The sequence below is a fragment of the Strigops habroptila genome, chromosome 20 (assembly GCF_004027225.2).
Source record: "Strigops habroptila isolate Jane chromosome 20, bStrHab1.2.pri, whole genome shotgun sequence".
Classification (NCBI taxonomy): Eukaryota; Metazoa; Chordata; class Aves; order Psittaciformes; family Psittacidae; genus Strigops; species Strigops habroptila.
The window spans coordinates 5,508,510-5,529,318 of NC_044296.2; the positions used below are offsets into that span (position 1 = coordinate 5,508,510).

The following is a 20,809-nucleotide window of genomic DNA, read 5'->3' on the forward strand; positions in this document are numbered from 1 at the left end:
GCTGGAGAAGAGAAGCTGCGTGGAGACCTCAGAGCAGCTCCCAGTGTCTGAAGGGGGCTACAAGGATGCTGGGGAGGGACTCTTCATCAGGGAGTGTAGTGATAGAACAAGGGGTGATGGGTTTAAACTGAAACAGGGGAAGTTCAGGTTAGAGATAAGGCAGAAGCTCTTCCCTGTGAGGGTGCTGAGGCGCTGGCACAGACTTTTCCCAGAGAAGCTGTGGCTGCCCCATCCCTGGCAGTGCTCAAGGCCAGGTTGGACACAGGGGCTTGGAGCAACCTGCTCTAGTGGAAGGTGTCCCTGCCCGTGGCAGAGGGGTGGAACTGGAGGAGCTTTAAGGTCCCTTTCAGCACAAACCAGGCTGGGATTCTAATACCCTGGCTTCTGCACCCCAAAATCCCTGGGATCTTAGATACAAGCGTGAGCATACTGAGCCCAGGCTGGTTTTCTCCAGTATTTATTTGCTCCGTCTCCAATCCCAAGCCAAGCAGCCACCAGAAGATGGCAACCAGGAGACTCAACAGAGCCCAGACCTCACAGGCAAGAGCCAAGCAGTCGCAGCCCGGCGCCAGGTGAAACCCAGGCCTTGATCCACGTTGTGCTAAGTAAGAAAATAAGACACTCTCTAATTACAGTCTGAGATTGGTGAGAGGCAGCCCTGGGGAGGGCAGGGCTGGGACACAGCCGCCAGCGTGGTGGTCCCAGTGTCAGATGGGCTTGGGCAGGAGCCCAGAGCCTGTGCACGGGCTCAGGCCCAGCTCCTCCTCCAAAATGAAGATTACTTTGTCTTCGCCTCCGCTGGTGCAGAGGGCAGGAGCTGCCCTGCTTGGTCCCAGAGCCAGAGGGAAGAGGTGACAGGCAGGGGGCTGAAGGCACCCATGGAGAGGATTAAATAAAGCAAGAGGTGGGCAGAAGGGAACGTGCCACCTCAGCACTGCAGGACAAGGGAGCAAGAGGCTCCCTTGGCTGTTCCAGGGGCCAGGAGGTACCTGGCTGCTTCCCTTCCAGCACAGGCCAGTTAAAAGCAGCTGCTATGGCACACTGGAAGAGGCTGTAACCCACAGGCACCTCATCCAGCACCGAAGAGCCTTTGGGGTGTCTCTGAGCTGGAGCAGCAGGAGCTGGGGGGCTCACAGTGAGTGGGGGGGTGCTCACAGCCACCACACCACGTCCCTCACAGCCCTGTCACCGTTTGGTCCCCAGAAGGTCGAGGTCCTCAGAGATGGTGCCCCAGGGCCAGGGGGTCCCCGCTCACGCCTCCAGCGAGGGGTGGAGAGGGAAGAACCGGACCACCAGCAGAGACTGTCCCTCGTGTGAGCTCCAAGGGACAGGGCCAGGGTCCGGCCAGCCCCGGGCTCCGCAGGGACTGGTCCCCTTCACAAGTGTTCGCTGAAGAGGGAGGAAAGCAAAGCTGAGATACAGGGGGGAAGCTTCTTTCTCCACAGCTCTGGAGCAGCTCCAAGCCCCCCTCTATCCCCCTCTTCGCTGCTCATGGGCTGCCCCAGTGCTCCCAGTGCTCACCAGGACACACGGGACAGCAGCTCACCTGGCTATCCGGGACAGGATCTCCTTGATGCGCACCACCAGTTTCTCATGCTGCAGTGGGTTGCTCTCGATGGCACTGTGAAGTTTGGCCATGTAGAAGTCCAGAGTGCTCAGTGTGGGGGTCTCCCCAGTGCCTGTGGGGTAGAAGCCCAGTTAAGCAGGGCGAGTACGTCTCCATCGAGCCTGGCCCAGCCCATCAGTGCTGGTGACAGGACCCTGAATCCTGCAGCAGGAGAGCACCCACACCAACACAAGCCCAGGAACAAAAGGATATGGACTGATCTCTGCCTTGTGGGCACAAGGGTGACTATAGCTCAAGAGGAAGACGGTTCCCAGCCTGCCCCACCCCACTATAGGGGAGCCACCTGACTGCCACATCCCTGGGCACCCCAAAGTGCTCCAGAATCCAACTCCACCACCAGATGAGTGTCTACCACCACCCCGTTGCCCTGCTCATACCACATGCAGAGCTCCAAGGTGCCTCTCTGCAGGTCCCCACGGCCACCCCGAACTCACCAGGGATGGGGAGGGAGGCGAAGCTGGCGGTGAGGGCCTGGCGCACAGACTGGAGCTGCTGCTGCAAGGCCAGAGTCTGCCTCTCCTCCTGGGCCAGCTCCTGCTCCAGCTTCTCCTTGGCACAGTTCATGCTCTCTGTGTGCTTCTGCAGGATGGCATTCTGCTCCTCAAACTCCGTGTTCATCTTCCGCAGGCGCCGCAGCTCAGCCTCCCGCGCTGCCGGGACCACATCGTGTCAGCGGGGACATCCCCGGCTCTCCCGTATCCCAAACCCATGGAACCCCAGCCTGGGTTGGGCTGGAAGAGACACTAAAGCTGAGCCAGTCCCAACCCCCTGCCATGGGCAGGGACACCTTCCGCTAGAGCAGGTTGCTCCAAGCCCCTGGGTCCAACCTGGCCTTGAACACTGCCAGGGATGGGGCAGCCACAGCTTCTCTGGGAAAAGTCTGTGCCAGCGCCTCAGCACCCTCACAGGGAAGAGCTTCTGCCTCAGAGCTCATCTCAATCTCCCCTCTGGCAGGTTAAAGCCATTCCCCTTGGCCTGTCCCTCCAGACCCTTGCCCAAAGCCCCTCTCCAGGTTTCTTGTAGCCCCTTTAGGCACTGGAGCTGCTCTAAGGTCTCCCCTTAAGGAGCCTTCTCTTCTCAATCCCTTCCCCAAGACACGACTCATCCAAGAGGCTCAGCATTACCAACCCCAGGCTCCAGCCAGGCTCCAGTCCCTGTATCCAACCTCACCAGGGACCTTCCACAGCCTGGATCCCGCAGCCAGTGCCAGCCATGGTCCTGCCCCACAGGATGCAGGCTGTTCCCCCCACAAGCTGCTGCAAGCACCAGCAGCCCCCACCCCAGAGCCCAGCCCCTCACCTTTGTTTTGGTCCAAGAACTCCTCTGTGAAGATGGGCACGTCGAAGGTGGAAAAGGTGTCACTGCACTCACCAGCCTGGGGGACGGATCAGGCAGGGCTGAGCACACCCAAGGGGACCCCATTTCCTTGGGGCTGGGCACACAGAAGGCACAGGGACAGGGCAAGGGGTGCCCCAGTTTCCCCCCACACTGGCAGACCTGCTGGGGCCTTACCTTGTGTGGGTGCCCGTTCAGCAAGGTGTTTGCTGCTGCAGAGCCCATGTCCTCTGGAAAAGAGGGAGAAGATTCCCCCTAAGAACCAGCCCAGCAGCCCCCAGAGGCTCTGGCAGCACTTGGCCAGGTCCTGACGGTGCCTCCAGCAGCCACTGCTCCCCAAACCCACCTTTTTTGATCTTTTTCTCCTGGATCTTCTCCGTGCACATCTTGTAGGCTTCTGACTGCTGGTATTCCCGCAGCTCCTTCATGTACTGCTGCTTCTCCCGCTCTGCTTCATCCAGGTACCGCTGTGGGCACAGAGGGGCCTCAGCCTGGCCCCGGGCTCCCAGGGAGCTGCTTGACCCCCTTCCCCACTACTCAAGGCTTCTGCTGCCCACCCCACCAGTACTGGGACAAGCAAGCAGAGGGGTTTGGGGTGGAGGCCAGTACCTGCTTCTCTGAGAGCTGCAGCTTGCTCCACTCAGCCCCCAGCATCTTGGTGATCTCCGGGAAGGGCAGGTCAGGATGCTGTGTGCGGATCTGCTCACGCCGCTCGTTCAGGAAGCGCACGTAGCCCGTAACCGGGGCTTTAGGGCCGTTGGGAAGGATCTTCTTCCTCTTCTTGCCCTTGGGCCAACCTCTCTTCTTCACCGGCTGGCATCCAGCAAAGGGAAAGGAACAAGCCATCAACAAGCCCAAGGATCAGAGCACATGATGCCTTCACACCGCAGGACACAAGAGCAGCACGTGGAGCCTCCCGGGCTCCCATCCCACGAGGAATGGTCAAGGACCCCTTGAGGGTCACTTGGCTGTGCCCAGGCTGCTGAAAGGCGAGTGGAGGCACAGCCCCAGGCTGGGCAACCTGTGTAGGGAGGGATGAAGGCACCAAAACTCACCTCCTCTTCACCGTGTGGCTTCTCACCACTCGTTCGTGCCGCCTCTCCCTTCTCCTGCTTGATGGCCACCAGGAAGTTTCCATGCTGAGCTTTGCCTGTGGCATGTCTGCAGCCAGAGAGTGCCCATCAGAAAGGGCTGGGGAACTGCTGGGACCAGTGGTGACACCTCCCCCAGCTCCTGCCCATGCCTCAACAGCCTCCAAACCTGCCACCAGCCCTGGAGCCCCTGCTCCCCAGTGATGGGAGGCCACAGTTGAGTTGATGGTGCTCAAGCAAAGCCCAGCACCAGGCAGTCCTGGGCACAAAAAGCTGCCCCAAAGTCCAGGGATGACCCTGGATCTGTCAATGACATTTGGAAGGGGAGCAGCAGGTGCAGGTCCTGCTTTTGAGGACAGGTAACAGCGATGGTCACATCCCTGCTCACACACACCTCAGCAAGGAGTCCCAAACGGCACGAACCAGTTGATCCTCCTCAGCAAGGGAGGAGAAGCTGTAGGGGTTTGGATCCTGGCTCCAGGGAAGCATCACCCACACCCAGCACAAGCACTACCAGGGATAAGGAGAAGCCTCAAGGCAGAGAATGAGGGCAGGGCACCGGCGCTGGCTTGACCCACTCCAGCCACAACTGCTCCATCAGGTTCCTGCCACCGCCACCGAGACGCACCAAGCGGCTCTAACACAGGGTCCAAAGCCCCTCTCCAGGTTTCCTGGAGCCCCTTTAGGCACTGGAGCTGCTCTAAGGTCTCCCCTTCAGGAGCCTTCTCTTCTCCAGGCTGCCCCAGCCCAGCTCTCTCAGCCTGGCTCCAGAGCAGAGCTGCTCCAGCCCTCGCAGGAGCTCCAGGGCCTCCTCTGGCCTCGTTCCAACAGCTCCACGTCCCTCTTGTGCTGCTGCCCCAGAGCTGGATGGAATCACCAGATTGCGCCCAGTTGCAGAGCAGGGCTGGGGGGAGCCATGGCTGGGAATGCACTGACACCCTCCACCACCAGATCTCTGCCTTCCCCCCTCCCTGATGCAGATTCCTCACATGCCTGAGGATGCTTTAAAAAGTAAAGTTATTTCAGGCAAAATTCCTCCTCTTATCACAGCCTCCCCCATCCGCTTTGCTCTGGCATCCACCTTGGAGGCACCAAACCCCCAGCTCTTAACCCTCTGCCAGGAGGTACCATGGTCGATGCCAGCTTAGAATCCCAGTCTGGTTTGGGCTGGAAGGGTCCAACCCAGCTCCAACCCCTGCCCCGGGCAGGGACACCTTCCACTAGAGCAGGTTGCTCCAAGCCCCTGTGTCCAACCTGGCCTTGAACACTGCCAGGGATGGGGCAGCCACAGCTTCTCTGGGCACCCTGTGCCAGCGCCTCAGCACCCTCACAGGGAAGAGCTTCTGCCCAAGAGCTCATCTCAATCTCCCCTCTGGCAGGTTAAAGCCATTCCCTTGCCCTGGTCCCTCGGGACTGCAAGTTAAGACCTCGCTGGTTTCACCTCCGGAGATGCTTCACTCCCAGCGGGTCTCGCCGAGCACCGAGCCCGACAGCGCTGCGGACGGGGGGAACCCCCAGAAGGCGCAGAGGCCCCCGGAGCCCGCACAGCACCGCCGGGACACGGGGCGGGCGACGGGGGCAGCCCGCGGCACTGGGGGGGGCGGCACTTACAGCATCCCGGCCGGCAGCTGCTTGGCGCTGTGAGCCATGGTCCGAGCTCCGGGGTCCGCGCCCTGAGGGACAGAAACGGGGCTGGGGCGGGACCAGGGGCACGGCGGAACCCTCCCCCAACGGCGCCCCCCCAGCGGGCCCCGCGCCGGGCTCCCCCCTCGCGCACCCGCCGCCGCCGCCGCCGCTTCCTGCCCTGGCCCCGCCCCTCTATTATTATGCAAATGAGGTTCTCGGCCCCGCGCCCCCCATTGGCCGCCCGCGCCGAGCGGGGCAGAGCGCAGCTTAGCGCGGATTGGCTGGAAGCGGTTCGACGTCAGAGGGAAGCGGCGGAGAGAAGGGCGGGGCGAAGGACGCGGGTCTGGGGGCGAGGGGCGGGAACGGCCGGCGCGGCGCGCGCGCGGCTGGCGGCTCGGCCAATCAGCGATCGGCGTGGGGAGGGCACCGCCTTAAAGAGGCAACGGCAGCGCGCGGCGCGGCCCACAGCGGGTGACCTCAGCGCTGCCCCCGGGGTGGGCGCCCCGCGGGGAACCGGTGATCCCCGCTGTGCCCAGCCCCCCCGGTCCCATTGCTCCCAGCGACCCCAGTTACTCCCCCCACACTGCTCCCATTATCCCCAGTACCCCATGGCTGCTCCCAGTGGCCCCAGCGCCCACCCTCGGGGTCCCAATGGTCCCGACCCCCCTCCCCACTGCTCCCAGTGATCCCTGTACTGCCCATACTGGTCCCAGTAACGCCACTGCCTACACGAGGGGGGGTCCCAGTCACCCCAGTACTGCTATACTGTTCCCAGTGACCCTCGTACCCACTCATACATGGTGCCCCCAGGGTCCCAGTGACCCCAATACTGCCCATACTTGTTCCAGTCACCCAGTACCTACTCAAGATGAGGTCCCAATCACCTCAGTATCCTCAAACTGCTCCCAGTGACCCCAGTAGCCATCCAAGGGGTGGTACTTAAAACAAGGTTCCAGTCACCCCAGTACCCCCCCACTGCTCCAAGTCAGCCCAGTATTCATCCAAGGGGTGGTCCCAGTCACGCCAGTACTGCCCATACTGCTCCCAGTCACCCAGTACCTACTCAAGATGAGGTCCCAGTGACCCCAGTGCCCCCACCACTGCTCCTAGTCGCCCCAGTACCCACCCAAGAGGTGCTCCCAGACACCCCAGTATCCCTGCCACTGCTCCCAGTCACCTCAGTAGCCCCCACAACTCCCAGTGGCCCCAGTACTGCTCATACTGGTCCCAGTCACCCGGTACCTACTCAAGACACGCTCCCGGTACCAGCCGGGCGCCGTTCGCAGCCCCGATGCTGGCGCAGGCAACGGCGGCCCAGCGGTATGCCGGGAGGTGGGGCACAGCCAGCCCCGGGGGGAGGACGGACGGACGACACCGGGACAGCCCCGCCCCGCCCCGCCCCGTCCGTCCGCCTGTCCCAGCCCGGCCCGGCATGGCGGAGCGGGAGCTGCCGCTGCCGGTGCCGGTGCGGGCAGCGGAGGCGCTGCCGCTGCGGGCGCGGTTGAGCTTCGCGGCCGGGCACTTCCAGAACGACGCCTGTGCCGCGCTGTGGTTCACGTACCTGCTGCTGTTCCTGCACAGCGCGCTCGGCTTCGGGCACCGCGCCGCGGGCGCGCTGCTGCTGGCGGGGCAGCTCGCGGACGGGCTCTGCACGCCGCTGCTCGGCTACGAGACCGACCGCTCCGCCGGCTGCGGCCGCTACGGCAGGAGGAAGTCCTGGCACCTCGCCGGTGGGTGCCGGGGATGCGCTTGGTGGAAATGGGTGGCCCCAGGGGAGCCTTTTGGGGTGTGGGGTCAGCCCTGGAGGTGCCTTTCCGGGGTGCGCTGGGGGGGGCGGAACTGAGGGTGCCCGTCCAGGGTATTCAGATTGGAGACGGGTGGGGAAAAAGCACCAGGCGGGCTTTTCTGGGGTGTCCTGGGTGGGGGACACCCGGATGCCTTTCTGGGATGCTCTGAGTGGAAATGGATGGCCCTGGGGGTACGTTTCTGGGGTGTCCTTGGTGGGAGAACACAGGGTGCTTCTCCAGGGTGCTCTGGATGGAGATGGACGCTCCTGGGGGAGCCTTTCTGGAATGGCTCTTGAGGAGCCCTTCTGGGGTGTCCTGGGTCGGGGACACCAGGGAGCCTTTCTGGGATGCTCTGAGTGCAGCTGGATGGCCCCAGGGAGCTTTTCTGGGGTGACCCTGGGTTACGGAACAGAGGATGCCCATCCAGGGTACCCTGGGTGGAGATGGGTGGCCCGGGGGAGCCTTTCTGGGGTGCAGGATCAGCCCCTGTTACCTTTCTGGGGTGCCCAGTGAGGGGGGAAGACATCAAAGGTGCCCTTTGGAGATGCCAAGTGGAGAGGGATCCCTCAGGCACAGATGGGGAAGGGACACTGTGATGTCCCCATCCTGCCTGGGGGCACCGTCCCCATCCCAGTGTCCTGTGACATAGTGGCTGGTGCCGCCTAGGGCTCCGCTGTCCCTCGGGCCATGCACTGTGTGTCCCTGTGTGCCCCCATGTGTGGGTGTCACGGAGCCCAGGTAAGAGCTTTGTGCTCAGCAGGTCAATGCTACAGCAGAAACAACATTTGGTTGGTAACATTTGGGCTTTCCCAGGAGCCGGGGGTTCACCAGGGCCTTGCCTGTGGCCAGGCAGCGCTGGGTTGTCCCTAAGGGTGACCCTGGGGCTCTCTTCTGCACTGGGGCAAGCAGCCAGCGCCTGGGGAGACAGAGCCCTGTGGGAATGCAGAGGAGGCACCGGTGGCTCGGAGTTGAGTTATTGACATCTTGCGTCGTGCCTTGGGGTCAAACAGACTGCAGGGAGGTGCAAGGGCTGGTGGGGACGCTCGTGGTGGGGTCAGCGTGACCTGGAGGAGGGTCCTTGGTGTGCAGGAGCCTGCCCCAGCCGTGCAGAGCAGTTGTGGGGCAAGTTGGCGTGAAGAAACGGCTATCCACAGCCACAGATAAAGACCCTCAATGGTAACACCAGAGTGGATGCACACGCAGAGGACAGTTGTAGCATGGGGTGGTCTTATCTTAATCCCAAACTTATCTTGGCTAACCACTTTGTGCAGCCCAGCGATAGCCCGATAAGGTGCCTGATGTCCCCAGAGTGCTGCCTGGTGAGTCAGGGAGGGGTTTGGAGCTTCACCCCCCTCCGTGGCTCAGCTCAGATTTAGGGAAGTGGCTGGTGCTTTTCGTGCCCCCTCCCTGGGCAGCTCTGCTTCTTGCTGCTCCCAAGGGGAATTCCTGGATCACCCTTCCCAGCTTCAGCAGCATGGCTGGAGGCTGCTTCCCTGCCCAGAGCAGGGGTTGTTATCCCCAGAAGTGGGCTGATGGCAGGTCCAGCAGACCTGGAGTGGTGCCGCGCTCATCACGCTATGGCAGAGATGCTCCGTGTGGGAGCTTGCTGGCAACCCGTGCTCACAGCAGAGGAAGCTTATGAAACCACAGCCCCGGGGATGGTTGTGGTGCAGACACCACGAGTTGCTATCGGTGGCATCTCCCCACTGCAGCACTGGGCTCCCGGTGCCGGCGGTGCTGGTGGCTCAGCACCACACCAGCTCTTCCTGGGGGGCAGTTGCCAGCCATAAAGGTCTGGGAAGGACTAATGTCTCTCTGCTGCCTGTGTGAGCCAGTCTGGTGGTGCTGTCCCAGATTCCCTGCCCAGGGAAGCCTGGTATTCCTGTGATCCTGCTGCTTCTAATCCTGCCCCGTGGGGCCGGTTGGTGAGAGCGGGCACCAAGGGTGGGAAAAGGGGGAGTTTTGGCTGCTCCCATGGCCTCGCTTGGGCAGTGTGGGCTCCCCAGCACCCATTTGGCTCATGGTGGACCCAGGGTATGGGGGTGCAGATGTATGGCAGAGGAGCCCAGCTCTGGGCGGGTGGCCCTGGTATGCGATGGTGGTGATGGGCACAGGGGTGGATGTGGAGGCTGTAGCAGCCTGGGGTGTGCAGCTCCTGCCCCAGAGCTCCCCTGGGGCTGCCCTTAGGGGATGCAGAGCTCGACCCTGGCAGGGCTTGGTTAAAAAGGAGCCAAGGAGGTCTGGTGCGGTTGGAACCTTCTCAGACCCTTCCTGTCCCTGGGGCTTTTCTGGGGCAGCCACTGTGGTGTGGCCAAGTCCTCTGTGCTTCCGAGAGCTCCTGGAGCACCAGAGCTGGTTGTGAGCCAGTGCAGGGCAGCACCAGCAGCCTGCCAGGGCACTTGTGTGGGAAAAATCCACGCTGGGATTGTGGCTGCCTGCCCTTGGCGCAGGGAGAACTGCTTTGCCCCAGCCCTGTGGTAGTGATGAGGTGAGAGGAGGACCTTAGGGACTGGCAGAGCGGCGGTCGGTGCCCTCAGCAGTGCCCGGTGAAGCTGGGAACACACAGGAGAGGGCAACGTGGTTGTCTCCATGTCAGCTCCTGGGCCTCTGGAGCATCGCAGCAGATCTGCTCCGTAACCTTGTGGAAGGGGAAGGAGAAGCCATCCTGCCCCTGCCTGCTCCACGCAGGCGTCCCCCCGCCGTCACGCTGCGGCTGAGGGAGGAGCCTGGCTCCGCTGCCCCTGACTCAGCTGGGACCTTCCGTGGTGGCTCAGAGCCATGGGTCACATCCGCTCCTGCCCCCCCCAGCGCTGCCCGGTGGTGTCCCTGGCCCTGCGGGGGCCTGGTGTGGGTGTGGGGGGAGCCCCCCGGGAGAAGGGACGAGGGACCCCAGAACCTTCCAGCCCCTTGGGGGCTTTATCGCCCTGGGCAGGCGGCACGGCCCTGGCGCTGGTTATCGTGTGTACGGGAGGTGAGAGAAGCTTCTGGTGCCTGCAAGGCGCGACGGTGTGTGAGGGTCTTGTCTCCTGGACAGAGCGGATGAGAGGTGGCTGAAGCACCCTGGCAGAGGTGCTGCCTCGCTCTGTCTGTGTCTGTGTCTGAGCTGGCTCTGTCTGTGTCTGTGTCTGTCTGTCTGCGTCTGAGCTGCCTGGGGCTGTTGGTGTCCCAAGGAAACAGGGCCTGCAGCAGCTTCTCACTGCTCTGCTCTCTTTGCAGGCACCACATGTGTCCTTGTGTCCTTCCCCTTCATCTTCAACCCCTGCCTGGCCTGCAAGGAGAACACACCACAGTGGGCAGCCTTCATCTACTACCTCCCCTTCATCATCATCTTCCAGTTCGGCTGGGCAGCCACACAGGTCTCCCACCTCTCCCTCATCCCCGAGCTGGTGACCAGTGACCATGAGAAGGTGGAGCTCACAGCTTTCCGGTGAGCACGGCTGTCCCCTCTGCTATGTCCCTTTGCTTACAGGGTGAGGGGTCCCCTGGGTGCCATGGCATATGTGAGCCCTTGGTAGGGCAGGACCAGGACTGGGCCATGCGGGTGTCCTGCAGGATGTGTCCAAGTGGCACTGGTCCTCTGGGTTGGTGGCCCAAACCCTTTAGTGCCAGGGATGTTTTGATGGCGGAGGTGTTGGTGACGCAGTTTTTGGGATGCTTCCCTGGGGGCACTTCTTTGGGAGTGGAGGGTGATGCTCACAGGAACAGACCTCCCCCTGGATGCCCTTGGCCTTGCACAGGCTGTGCCATAGGTAGGGATGGCCTCAGGGCCAGGCTGGGCATCATGTGCAGCTCTGTGCACGGAGCCGGCTCAGTGCTGCTTATCCAGAGGGATCTGGACAGGCTTGAGAGGTGGGACTGCGTGAACCTCATGAAGTTTATTCACCCAAATGATTCTATGATCTGTCAGGATCAGGCTGAGGGTTTATCAGATGGAGCAGTGGTGGGAGGAAGTCTCTTCCAGCAGGCGAGCGGGGACCAGCTGCAGTGCAGTGGGGCGGGGAGGATGTGGGGCAGTGTTGGGGTCACTCAGGGTCCAGATCTTGGGGCACTGGTTCAGGCAGCTTGGAGCATCCTTGTGGTAGAGGTGAGCTGTGACTGGAGAGTGGACAGGCTGGCCCAGAGGGATCATAGACCCACAGCCTGGTTTGGGTTGGAAGGGACTGTAAAGCTCATCCAGTTCCAACCCCCCGCCACGGGCAGGGACACCTTCCACTAGAGCAGGTTGCTCCAAGCCCCTGTGTCCAACCTGGCCTTGAACACTGCCAGGGATGGGGCAGCCACAGCTTCTCTGGGCACCCTGTGCCAGTCATGCCCTGAGGTTTGGATTGGGCATGCTGGGAGGGGCACCACTGGGGCTGATGCCCGGCCAGACGCCATGTGCTCTTGGAAGTGTCACCTCAGGAACAACGCTGGGGTGCAGAGCTGGCTGTGGCACCCCTGGCTTGGAGAGCAGCCTTGGGTCAAGGTGTCTGTGCTGTGCCTGGAGCTGTGCTCATCCCCCTGCATCCCCCTGAGGTCCTGTCTCCCCTCAGGTATGCCTTCACCGTCATGGCCAATATCACTGTCTATGGCCTGGCCTGGCTCCTGCTGAACTTCCAGGTGGACCAGCCTGACCGCATAGAGCACTTAGGCCCCCAGGATGTACCTGTATTCCGGGTAAGTGGCCTTGGAGTCCTCTCTTCCCTGGGTGGGACATGGCTCAACTGGGGAGGTACCAGAGGGAGTGAAATAGCAGCGCCCTGAAATGTCACCCACCGCACGGGGCAGGGGCTGCACTGAGCTTCCCAGGGCTTATGAGAACCTCTTTCTCCATCACACTGCTGGGGGTGGATGATGGGCAGGCAAAGGGCAGCCCCTGCCATGCTCACCCCCTCTGCCTCACCCAGAACCTGTCCCTCATTGTGGTGGGGCTGGGGGCCTTGTTCTCCCTCATCTTCCACCTGGGGACCAAAGAGAAGCCGTACCTGCGGGGCTCATCAGCCCAGCCAGAGGAGAGCACCCCCCTGCTGCAGAAGGAGCCCATGAGCCCCCCGCGTCCGCTGCTGATCTGGAGGGACTGGCTGTGGGAACCTGCCTTCTATCAGGTACCTGCTGGGGGCTGGGGGGTCCTCTGGCAGCAAGACATGTCCTGTGAGGATGGAAAGATGAGAAAGAAACCTGGAGAGGGGCTTTGGACAAGGGCCTGGAGGGACAGGACGAGGGGGAATGGCTTTAACCTGCCAGAGGGGAGATCGAGGTGAGCTCTGAGGCAGAAGCTCTTCCCTGTGAGGGTGCTGAGGCGCTGGCACAGGGTGCCCAGAGAAGCTGTGGCTGCCCCATCCCTGGCAGTGTTCAAGGCCAGGTTGGACACAGGGGCTTGGAGCAACCTGCTCTAGTGGAAGGTGTCCCTGCCCGTGGCAGGGGGGTGGAACTGGAGAAGCTTTTAGGTCCTTTCCAACCCAAACCACTCTTATTCTATGGGTGGTACTGGGCACCTACCTACAACATCAGGGGCTGTCCCCTTCTCAGAGGACGTCTGTGCCATGGCAGGGTTGGGCACAGGAGGTGCCAAACCTGCCATTTGCACAGGCTGAGCGGTGCTGCCCTGTCTGTCCCTCACAGGTCGCGGTGCTCTACATGGCCACGCGGCTCATTGTCAACCTGTCCCAGGCCTACATTGCCATGTACCTGACCAACTCGCTGATGCTGCCCAAGGTGGGCACAGGGCAGGTCCCTGCTCCTGTGTTAAGGTGCCATGGGCAGGGGTCCTGTGCTGATGGTCTGGAGCTTATCTCCTGCCTGTCCTCATCTCTTGCAGAAGTACATCGCCACCATCCCCCTGGTGATGTATGTCAGTGGCTTCCTCTCCTCCTTCCTCATGAAGCCTGTGAATAAGTGGTTGGGTCGAAATGTGAGTCCTGGGGGCCTGGTGAGGTTTGAGTTTGACCAAAGGGAAAGGCCCAGGGGCCAGATCCTGACCACACAAATGTGCAGAGCACTTGGCACACCTCAGCCTGGCTAGAGAGCAGGAACCCCTCATCCTTTGCCAGTGATGCTCTGCTGCAGCATGGGTCCTGCTGGGGCAGTGGGCCAGGGGGCATGAGTCTACCCTGCACACTCCGGTCCACAGCTTGTGCTGGGTCAGCTTGTGCTGGCTCAGCCCCATGGTGCACGTGAGAGGCAGAGGGAGGGTTTGGCTGAACCACCTTGGGTAGGGATGGGGGACATCCCGCTCCGCACTGCAGCAGGCGCTGCTCCCCAGTACCCTCTCCTAGTGACTGGGTGTCCCAGTGCCCCACACAGGCCCCCCCCCTGCAGCTGTGCTGAGGTTTGGGCTGTAGAACATCTGGACCACCACAAGGCTCTTGCTGCTCAGAGGCTCCTTGCTTAGAACAAGCTGGAAAGGAGCCAGGGCTGCCCCGGCCCATGTCCTCCCCACTCCCCACGGCCGCGCTGGGTGCCTGCCGAGCCGCGGGCTGAGCTCTCCCTTTTCCCTCTGCCTCTCTCCCTGCTCACTGGAGCAGCTGACCTACTTCGTGGGCATTCTGGTGATCCTCACCTTCGCCTCCTGGGTGACCCTGGTCAAGCAGATGGGAGCAGAGATCTACGGGGCGGCCGTGCTGCTTGGGGCTGGCTCTGCCACCATCCTGGTCACCTCCCTCTCCATGACAGCGGATCTCATCGGCGCTAACACGGTACCGGCACTCCTCGCGGCCGGGACGGACCCGGGGGGATGGAGACCCCTGCGGGGGGGCTGAGCTGTGTCCCGTGCCCCGGGGACGGGCTCTACTGTAATACGGGCTCTGCCCATGAGAGGGCACAAGGCTCTCGCCGCGTTGTGTGGGGAGGGCGCGGCGGCCCAGGAGCTTTCCTCTGCCGTTGCAGCGCAGCAGCGCGTTCGTCTACGGCGCCATGAGCTTCACGGACAAGATGGCCAACGGCCTGGCCGTGATGGCGATCCAGAACCTGCACCCGTGCCCGTGAGTGTCCCTCACAGTGACAGCTCCAGCCACATCGACTGCGGGCAGGGCAGCACATACCCCTGGTTTGGAGCAGGGGGCATGGGTGGAAACCAGCTCTGCTTTGTCATAAATACTCCCCCAACTTCTACTCTGGCCCCAGATGAGGGCTGCATCTCCAGACACACAAAGGGGGTGGGGATCTCAATGCGGTACAGCCCTTTCTCCTTGCCCTGGACCTTCCTGTCACCTCCCAGTCCTGGCACTGAGGACATGGGCCTGCTGTCGGGGCACTTTGGGCAGTGCTGGTCCAGTCTCTGGTCCTGGCCATCGAGCCACATCCCTGCCCTCTCCCTGCAGGACCGAGCTCTGCTGCTCTGAGTGTGCCAGCTTCTACCACTGGGTGATGGTGGGGGTCACCGGAGGCATTGCCGTCGCCGCCATTGCCTGTCTGTGCTGCATCATGGTGTGGCCAATCCACATCCGCTACCGTGAGTGGGGCTGGGGGCTCTGGGAGTGCAGTGTCCTGTGCCAGCCCGGGATAAAGTGTCTTTCCAAATGGGAGGCAGCGGGAGCCTGGTACCGTGGCAGGGCCAGTGGTGGCCTTGCCCCATATGACTCCCATGAGGCAGGCAGGACCCTCCTGCTTTGGCCACTCTGGGCGCTGGCACTGGGGGCTGTCCCTGCTGTGTTGTGCCCTCCTGGAGGGCAGGATCCGGCACTGCCTGCTCCTGCTGGCACCCCTTGGGCCATCGCTGAGGGGTGGTGGTAGCCACATCTGGGGGCAGAGGTGCCGCTTGCCAGGCTGGGGATGCCCACACCAGCACCCGGTGCCTGCTTCTGTGACCTGTGTCTTGCTCTGGGAGGGGGGAGAGCGCAGACCCCCCTGCGCTGCCCTGGGGACGTGGCCATGGGGAGCAGCAGCGGTTCCTGACTCGTCCCTTCCCTCCCATCCCGCAGATGCCGTCTGCCTGCGGGGGCTGAGCAGCGCGGGGCCCCCCTGCGCCGGGACCGAGAGCGCGGAGGGAAGGGGCCGGAGCACCAGCATCAACTGAGCCGGGGCCGAGCCCCTGCACCATGAGCTCTGCTGGGGGGGACCGCGCTGCGCCGGGCCCCTCGGGGCTGCCCCCGGCCCCGCCTCGTGTCCGTGCACCGGACTCGTGTGTCCCCCCCCACCCGGCCGGGCACCCCTGAAGGAGCCGCGTGTGCTGGCACAGCCCGGGGCCGCGCCGCGGTGTCAGCCCTTTATGCGGCCGCTGCGGACGGAGGCGTTTCGGGAGGGAGGAGAGGGGACAGTTAAAACCACAAACACAGCCGAGCACCCGGACCGTGACTGCGCCCTCGGGGCAGGACCCTGCGGGGTGCCCCGCGGCTGGGGGGGATCTGCGCCGTGCACAGGGGGCTCCGGGGCCGGGCTCGGGGGGGTCTCCCCGTTGCCCTGTGTCCCCCCCCACCCCTCGGCAGCAGCCGCGGCACCGGCAGGGGAGGAGCAGCGGCACCGCAAGATGGCCACCCTCAACAACCATGGCGGCAGCGCCCGCAAACAAAATGGCTGACGAGGAGGAGCGCTGGAGCGTGATGATTGGGTGGTGCACGCGTGTCCCGCCCCCTGGGGCAGGGATAGCCAATGGCGGGGCTCCCCTTGGAGCCGAGTGGGCTTTGGCTGCGGGGCAGGGCCCGCGCGGTCCCGCAGCTCATGGGGCCGTGCCCTGGGGCAGCGCGGGGCGGGGGGCTCCGGGGCCGCCATGAACCGCGCTCCGCAGCGGTTGCCGCGCCGGGGGGTGGGGTCCCACCGCCCTGCTGCGCCGCGGGCACCGGGCCGGGGCCGCGGCCGCGGCCGGTGTGCGTGTGCCCACACGGGTCACGTGTGTGTGGCGGGTCCGGGCACGCACAGCGCGGCAGGAGTGCGTGGTGTGTGCGCACGTGTGTGCTCTGTGGGTACATGTGTGTGCTGTGTGCACATGTGTGCGGTGTGGGTACATACACAGGGACTGGCGGGAGGTCATGGCCTATGTGCCATCACCCCATGGAGAGAGTGAGGGGCTGGCATCATGGAATGGTTTGGGTTGAAGAGACCTTAAAGCTCATCCAGTCCCAACCCTCTGACACGGGCAGGGACACCTTCCACTAGAGCAGGTTGCTCCAAGCCCCTGTGTCCAACCTGGCCTTGAACACTGCCAGGGATGGGGCAGCCTCAGCTTCTCTGGGCACCCTGTGCCAGCGCCTCAGCACCCTCACAGGGAAGAGCTTCTGCCTCAGAGCTCATCTCAATCTCCCCTCTGGCAGGTTAAAGCCATTCCCCCTCGTCCTGTCCCTCCAGGCCCTTGTCCAAAGCCCCTCTCCAGGTTTCCCGTCAGCCCCATCTCGCCCCCTCCCTGCTTTTCTCCCCGCTGCCCACAGCCGGGGCTCAGCCTCTGGTGTCACCTCCTGTACCCCAGCAGAGACCCCCGGGGAAGGGTCAGTGGCCAAACCTGCCCCGAAGGGAGGGGATGGGGGATCCTCTGCTCCTGGTGGTGCTGTGCTCCTGGCCTGCGTGACCGGTGCGCTGGACATGTCCCGGGACCGCTTCCCGCATCCCACTGGGAACTGGGGCACGTGGCCCGTGCTGCGGCAATGGTGGCGATTCACGTTCACCCCTTTGCACCTCCCCGGGCGCTCCCACCCAGCCCCGGGCAGGTTATTGCCCGACACCTCCCTGCGAACCTGCTGCGGGCGGCGCTGGCCCCGCCCGTGTCCGCCTGCGGGGCAGGTGCGGGACGGGAACGGCTCTGGAAGGAGCGCGAGTGGAGCGGGACAGGAAGGACGGAGCGGGGCCGCGCCGCGGGTCCGGCGTCTACCCTGGTCCACCAGGGAGGGGCAGGTGTGGGTCAGCCGCCCCGTGCGGTGGTTGCAGGCAGTGGCATCCCCCCATGGGGTGGCATTGGCGCTGGTGTGACCCGGTGGGCTTCGCTGTCCTGGTCCTGGCAGGGGCTGAGCCCTGTCCCCACATCCCCCCGGCACCGCGTGAGGACTCCCCGCCGCGGGTCAGACTGGTCCTTCATGCCGGCGAAGCTGAGGAGAAGCCGAAGGGGGACGCTGGAGGCGAAGCGGTGGCAGAGCCTGGAGGAGAGGGGCAGTCCTCGGCCGCGGTGTCCCGTGCTCACCAGGTGGGTGCTGCATCTCATAGGGTCAAGTCCCTGGGGCGCAGAGGACACGGTGTGTGCACAGCAGCCAACCCCTGCCTACTGCTTCCTGCCAGGTCCCAGACCTGCGACCCCTCCTTCTGCAAGCAGACAGAGCCGGGTGCCGTGGGCAGGGGCGAGCAGGGACCTCCGTCCCCACCGGTGAGTCTCAGGGACCAGGAGGGGGGACCCCCGCACCACCATCCCGGCGGGACGCTGGGCCAAGTTGGGGCCCATCCTGGTTTTGTGGCAGAGCTGTGGTGCAGGGTCCTGCCCCACAGGTGCCCAAGGGAGCTGCTGGGTACCATAAAGCCTTCGGGGAGCTGGCGGCACGTGAGACGCTGCTGTTCTGCTCCTCCTGTGCCTGGCACAGAGATGTGCCCTACCATGGCCGCCTGTACATCTCCTCCAACCACCTCTGCTTCCACGCCAGCCTCCTGCGCAAGGACGTCAAGGTGGGATGGGGCTTGGTGTGGGGCAGCGGCTCTGGCAGGGGCAGTGACATCACCTGCTGTCCCTGCACAGGCAGTGGTCCCCATCGCCTCCATCTTGTCCCTCAAGAAGACCAACATGGCGCTTCTGGTGCCCAATGCGCTCAGCATCCACACAGCCACAGGGGAGAAGGTGAGAGTGGGACAGGGGCAGTGCTGGGGGCTGGATGGGGTGTCCTGGTTCCTGTGCCTGAGGGAGCAGCTCTGGCACAAGCCCTTTTCCCACCCTCCGACAGTTCCTCTTCATGTTGCTGCGCCGGCGCGAGGCCACGTACCGGCTCCTGAAGTCCCTCTGCACACACCTGCAGGTAGGGGCTGGGGGGCTCTGAGCCCACCATTGCAGGGCCATGGGGGTGGTGGCACCCCCACCTGCATCTCTGCTTGTCCAGGACAATGACTGGAGCCCTCTGGCCTCTCTGAGCAATGAGGAAAGCCTTAAGGAGCCCCTGGTAAGGCTGGCAAATGGTTGGCAGATGGGTCAGGGCAATCCCAAACACAGGCTGGTGGAGAATGGATTGAGGACAGCCCTGAGGAGAAGCTCCCCATGGCCCGGCTTCAGTGTGCGCTTGAGCCCAGACCCCCCCCCGAGTGCTGGGCTGCACCCCCAGAGCGTGAGCAGCAGCTCAGGGAGGGGATTCTCCCCCTCTGCTGTGCTCTGGGGAGACCCCCCCTGCAGTCCTGATCCAGCTCTGGGGCAGCAGCACAAGAGGGACGTGGAGCTGCTGGAGCGAGGCCAGAGGAGGCCCCGGAGCTGCTGCGAGGGCTGGAGCAGCTCTGCTCTGGAGCCAGGCTGAGAGAGCTGGGCTGCGGCAGCCTGGAGAAGAGAAGGCTCCTGAAGGGGAGACCTTAGAGCAGCTCCAGTGCCTAAAGGGGCTCCAGGAAACCTGGAGGGGGCTGCGTTCCTCGGGGACATGCACCATGACTGGAGCTTGTCCCCTTTCAGACCTCGAGCCAGTCGGACCTGGAGCAGAGCACGTTGGAGCCCAACAGTCTCCGGGCGCTGCCGGGTGAGTGGCTGCAGCATGGCCCGTGCCGCCTGCTCTGTGTGTACCCTCCCCCTGCCCACCCCAGCGGGGGTCACGCAGCCCTTGGCCACCTCCACAGCATCTCCCACAGCTCCTGTGCCCCGTGGGGGCCCTGGGACCTTCTAGTCCCTGCCACAGGGCACCCACTGAATGGCTCCTGGTTGCACACAGATGGGCTGAGCTCGACGCCGAGGCAATCAGAGGAGGAAGAGGATGATGAAGAGGCGGCAGCGCTGGTTCTGAGCAGCAGTGAAGGGGAGCCCTTTGCCAAGCCCCACAGCCCCTGGGGTGGGTCAGGGCCCTGGGGAGGGGGATGCTGCTGGGGCTGGACTCTGGCTCCAGACAGAGCCAACCCCAGCACTGTCACCATCTTATCACAGCAGGGGGACCCCACTCCACACTCTGGGCCTGGAACACCACCACTCAGCTGAGCCCTCTCACCACCATCATCATCATCTACCTGCTGCTGTGAGTCCCTGGGTCCTGCTCACACCCCTTAGGGCACCCATTGGGTCCCCATCCCCACTGTCCCCCAGCACCCAGAGACGCTGCAGTGGGGGACGGGCAGCCCAGGGCTCTGCTCCTGCCCTGTCCCCGCTGACCGCTGCTGGCCTGTCCCCAGCGTGGTGGCCCTGCTGCTGTCCTCGGGGTACATCGCCCTGCGCACCCTGGAGCTGGAGCAGCAGTTGGCGGCCGCAGCGGCTTGGCCGGGCCTCAACCTGTCACAGCAGTAAGTGGAGGGGCTGAGGGGGATCCTCTGTCCCCAGCACAGCTGGGACCCCCTCATCCTGCCTCCCCCCACAGGTACAGGACGAGATGAGGCCAGCAAGGACCCACTATCACCAGGGCCCCACTGGGGGGACAGGCTCAGGGGCTGCTCTGAGCCTCCCCCAGCACCAGGTGCCTTCTGCCCCCCATACACATGGGAAGCCCCCACAGGCTGTGGGGCTCCATCCTGCTGCCCTCCAGGTGTCCCCACCCTGAGGAGCAGCAGGAGGAGCCTGGGGGGGGCTGGGGTCAGGCACCCACCATCCCCATCCCTCCCCACCGGGGTGGGGAACAAGGAGACAGACTATTTAATTAATAAACAATCAATTAACAAAGATGTGCCCCCACCTGGGGGGACCATGGACATAGAGCTGCCTTATACCTTAGGAGAAGTGGAGGGAGGCTGTGAGCTCCCCAACCCCTACATGGGGCAGACCCATGGCTGGTGGTGGGGGTGTAGTGGGGGGGCCTCAGCCTCCTCATCCTCACCCTGGACCAGCTCTGCCCCGCAGCAGAGCTATGGGGTGGTCTTTTTCTTCCAGCCGATGGCCTGCTTGAGCCGGGGGGGGGGGACTGGCAGAGTGGTCACTAGGGGTGGGCTTTGTGCCCACACCAGCAGCACCTCAGGCTCGCGCAGGGGACACGCATGAGGGTGTCCCCACCACTTGGGGGGTGTCCTTGGATGCAGTGGGATGTGATGGGGCTTGAATGGGGGGCCTGGACGCCAAGTGGTGGGACCGAGCAAGCAGAAGAGCTGCCCCATCTCCCCCCAGGCAGATTCCCACTGCCCCCCCCTTCCTCCTCCTCCAGCCCAGGGAAACTGAGGCACAGCCACAGGCCCCAGGGGCTGCACTCCCCCAGCTCCATACCCAGAGCTGCCCCACACGAAGGGGAGGGCCCAGGGGAGCTGTGCCAGGACAGGGGCACCCTGGGGAGGGGCACAGGGAGGGTGGAGCTGTG

General features: G+C 63.8%; 3 protein-coding genes across 10 annotated transcripts; 2 read left to right on the forward strand and 1 right to left on the reverse strand.

Annotated features, from left to right (window-relative positions):
- Nucleotides 1-441: 441 nt before the first annotated feature.
- Nucleotides 442-7,052, reverse strand: HMG20B (high mobility group 20B). 2 transcript variants are annotated; one of them, XM_030509544.1, is made up of 10 exons: nucleotides 6,926-7,052; nucleotides 5,665-5,726; nucleotides 4,018-4,123; nucleotides 3,572-3,775; nucleotides 3,309-3,429; nucleotides 3,140-3,192; nucleotides 2,927-3,002; nucleotides 2,062-2,277; nucleotides 1,547-1,679; nucleotides 442-1,389 (listed from the first exon to the last, which is right to left on the reverse strand). In XM_030509544.1, the coding sequence occupies exons 2-10, from the start codon at nucleotides 5,700-5,702 to the stop codon at nucleotides 1,377-1,379; spliced, it is 960 nt and encodes a 319-aa protein (XP_030365404.1). In that variant the 5' UTR covers nucleotides 5,703-5,726; nucleotides 6,926-7,052; the 3' UTR covers nucleotides 442-1,376. The 2 variants fall into 2 exon arrangements, with proteins under 2 accessions (XP_030365404.1, XP_030365405.1); XM_030509545.1 differs by lacking the exon at nucleotides 6,926-7,052 and adding an exon at nucleotides 5,831-5,868.
- Nucleotides 7,053-7,087: 35 nt separating this feature from the next.
- On the forward strand, nucleotides 7,088-15,969 carry MFSD12 (major facilitator superfamily domain containing 12). Its single transcript, XM_030509532.2, has 10 exons — nucleotides 7,088-7,409; nucleotides 10,683-10,893; nucleotides 11,999-12,122; nucleotides 12,353-12,550; nucleotides 13,068-13,160; nucleotides 13,264-13,356; nucleotides 13,970-14,140; nucleotides 14,331-14,425; nucleotides 14,765-14,895; nucleotides 15,365-15,969. Exons 1-10 carry the CDS (start codon nucleotides 7,112-7,114, stop codon nucleotides 15,457-15,459), a joined length of 1,509 nt encoding a protein of 502 aa, XP_030365392.1. The 5' UTR covers nucleotides 7,088-7,111; the 3' UTR covers nucleotides 15,460-15,969.
- A 711-nt stretch (nucleotides 15,970-16,680) lies between these two features.
- On the forward strand, nucleotides 16,681-20,184 carry LOC115618206 (GRAM domain-containing protein 2A-like). 7 transcript variants are annotated; one of them, XM_030509536.1, is made up of 12 exons: nucleotides 16,681-17,264; nucleotides 17,372-17,550; nucleotides 17,643-17,727; nucleotides 17,832-18,020; nucleotides 18,091-18,189; nucleotides 18,293-18,364; nucleotides 18,446-18,505; nucleotides 19,000-19,063; nucleotides 19,253-19,369; nucleotides 19,462-19,549; nucleotides 19,704-19,811; nucleotides 19,886-20,184. In XM_030509536.1, the coding sequence occupies exons 1-12, from the start codon at nucleotides 16,956-16,958 to the stop codon at nucleotides 19,899-19,901; spliced, it is 1,386 nt and encodes a 461-aa protein (XP_030365396.1). In that variant the 5' UTR covers nucleotides 16,681-16,955; the 3' UTR covers nucleotides 19,902-20,184. The 7 variants fall into 7 exon arrangements, with proteins under 7 accessions (XP_030365396.1, XP_030365400.1, XP_030365393.1 ...); XM_030509540.1 differs by having other exon boundaries at nucleotides 16,681-17,228; XM_030509533.1 differs by having other exon boundaries at nucleotides 16,681-17,550.
- Nucleotides 20,185-20,809: the final 625 nt, after the last annotated feature.

What these genes read in the sequence shown, in the direction of transcription:
- HMG20B (XM_030509544.1), bottom strand. Translation starts at nt 5,702, where the DNA reads ATGGCTCACAGCGCCAAGCAGCTGCCGGCCGGGATGCT. An exon ending in TGCAGCTCTCAGAGAAGCAG is followed by an intron (nt 3,430 to 3,571) that starts GTACTGGCCTCC and finishes CTGTGCCCACAG; the next exon opens with CGGTACCTGGATGAAGCAGA. An exon ending in CGCCTCCCTCCCCATCCCTG is followed by an intron (nt 1,680 to 2,061) that starts GTGAGTTCGGGG and finishes TCTACCCCACAG; the next exon opens with GCACTGGGGAGACCCCCACA.
- MFSD12 (XM_030509532.2), top strand. Translation starts at nt 7,112, where the DNA reads ATGGCGGAGCGGGAGCTGCCGCTGCCGGTGCCGGTGCGGGCAGCGGAG. An exon ending in ACTCGCTGATGCTGCCCAAG is followed by an intron (nt 13,161 to 13,263) that starts GTGGGCACAGGG and finishes CATCTCTTGCAG; the next exon opens with AAGTACATCGCCACCATCCC. An exon ending in ATAAGTGGTTGGGTCGAAAT is followed by an intron (nt 13,357 to 13,969) that starts GTGAGTCCTGGG and finishes TCACTGGAGCAG; the next exon opens with CTGACCTACTTCGTGGGCAT.
- LOC115618206 (XM_030509533.1), top strand. Translation starts at nt 17,018, where the DNA reads ATGGTGGCGATTCACGTTCACCCCTTTGCACCTCCCCGGGCGCTCCCA. An exon ending in AGGGACCTCCGTCCCCACCG is followed by an intron (nt 17,728 to 17,831) that starts GTGAGTCTCAGG and finishes GCTGTGGTGCAG; the next exon opens with GGTCCTGCCCCACAGGTGCC. An exon ending in TCCTGCGCAAGGACGTCAAG is followed by an intron (nt 18,021 to 18,090) that starts GTGGGATGGGGC and finishes GTCCCTGCACAG; the next exon opens with GCAGTGGTCCCCATCGCCTC.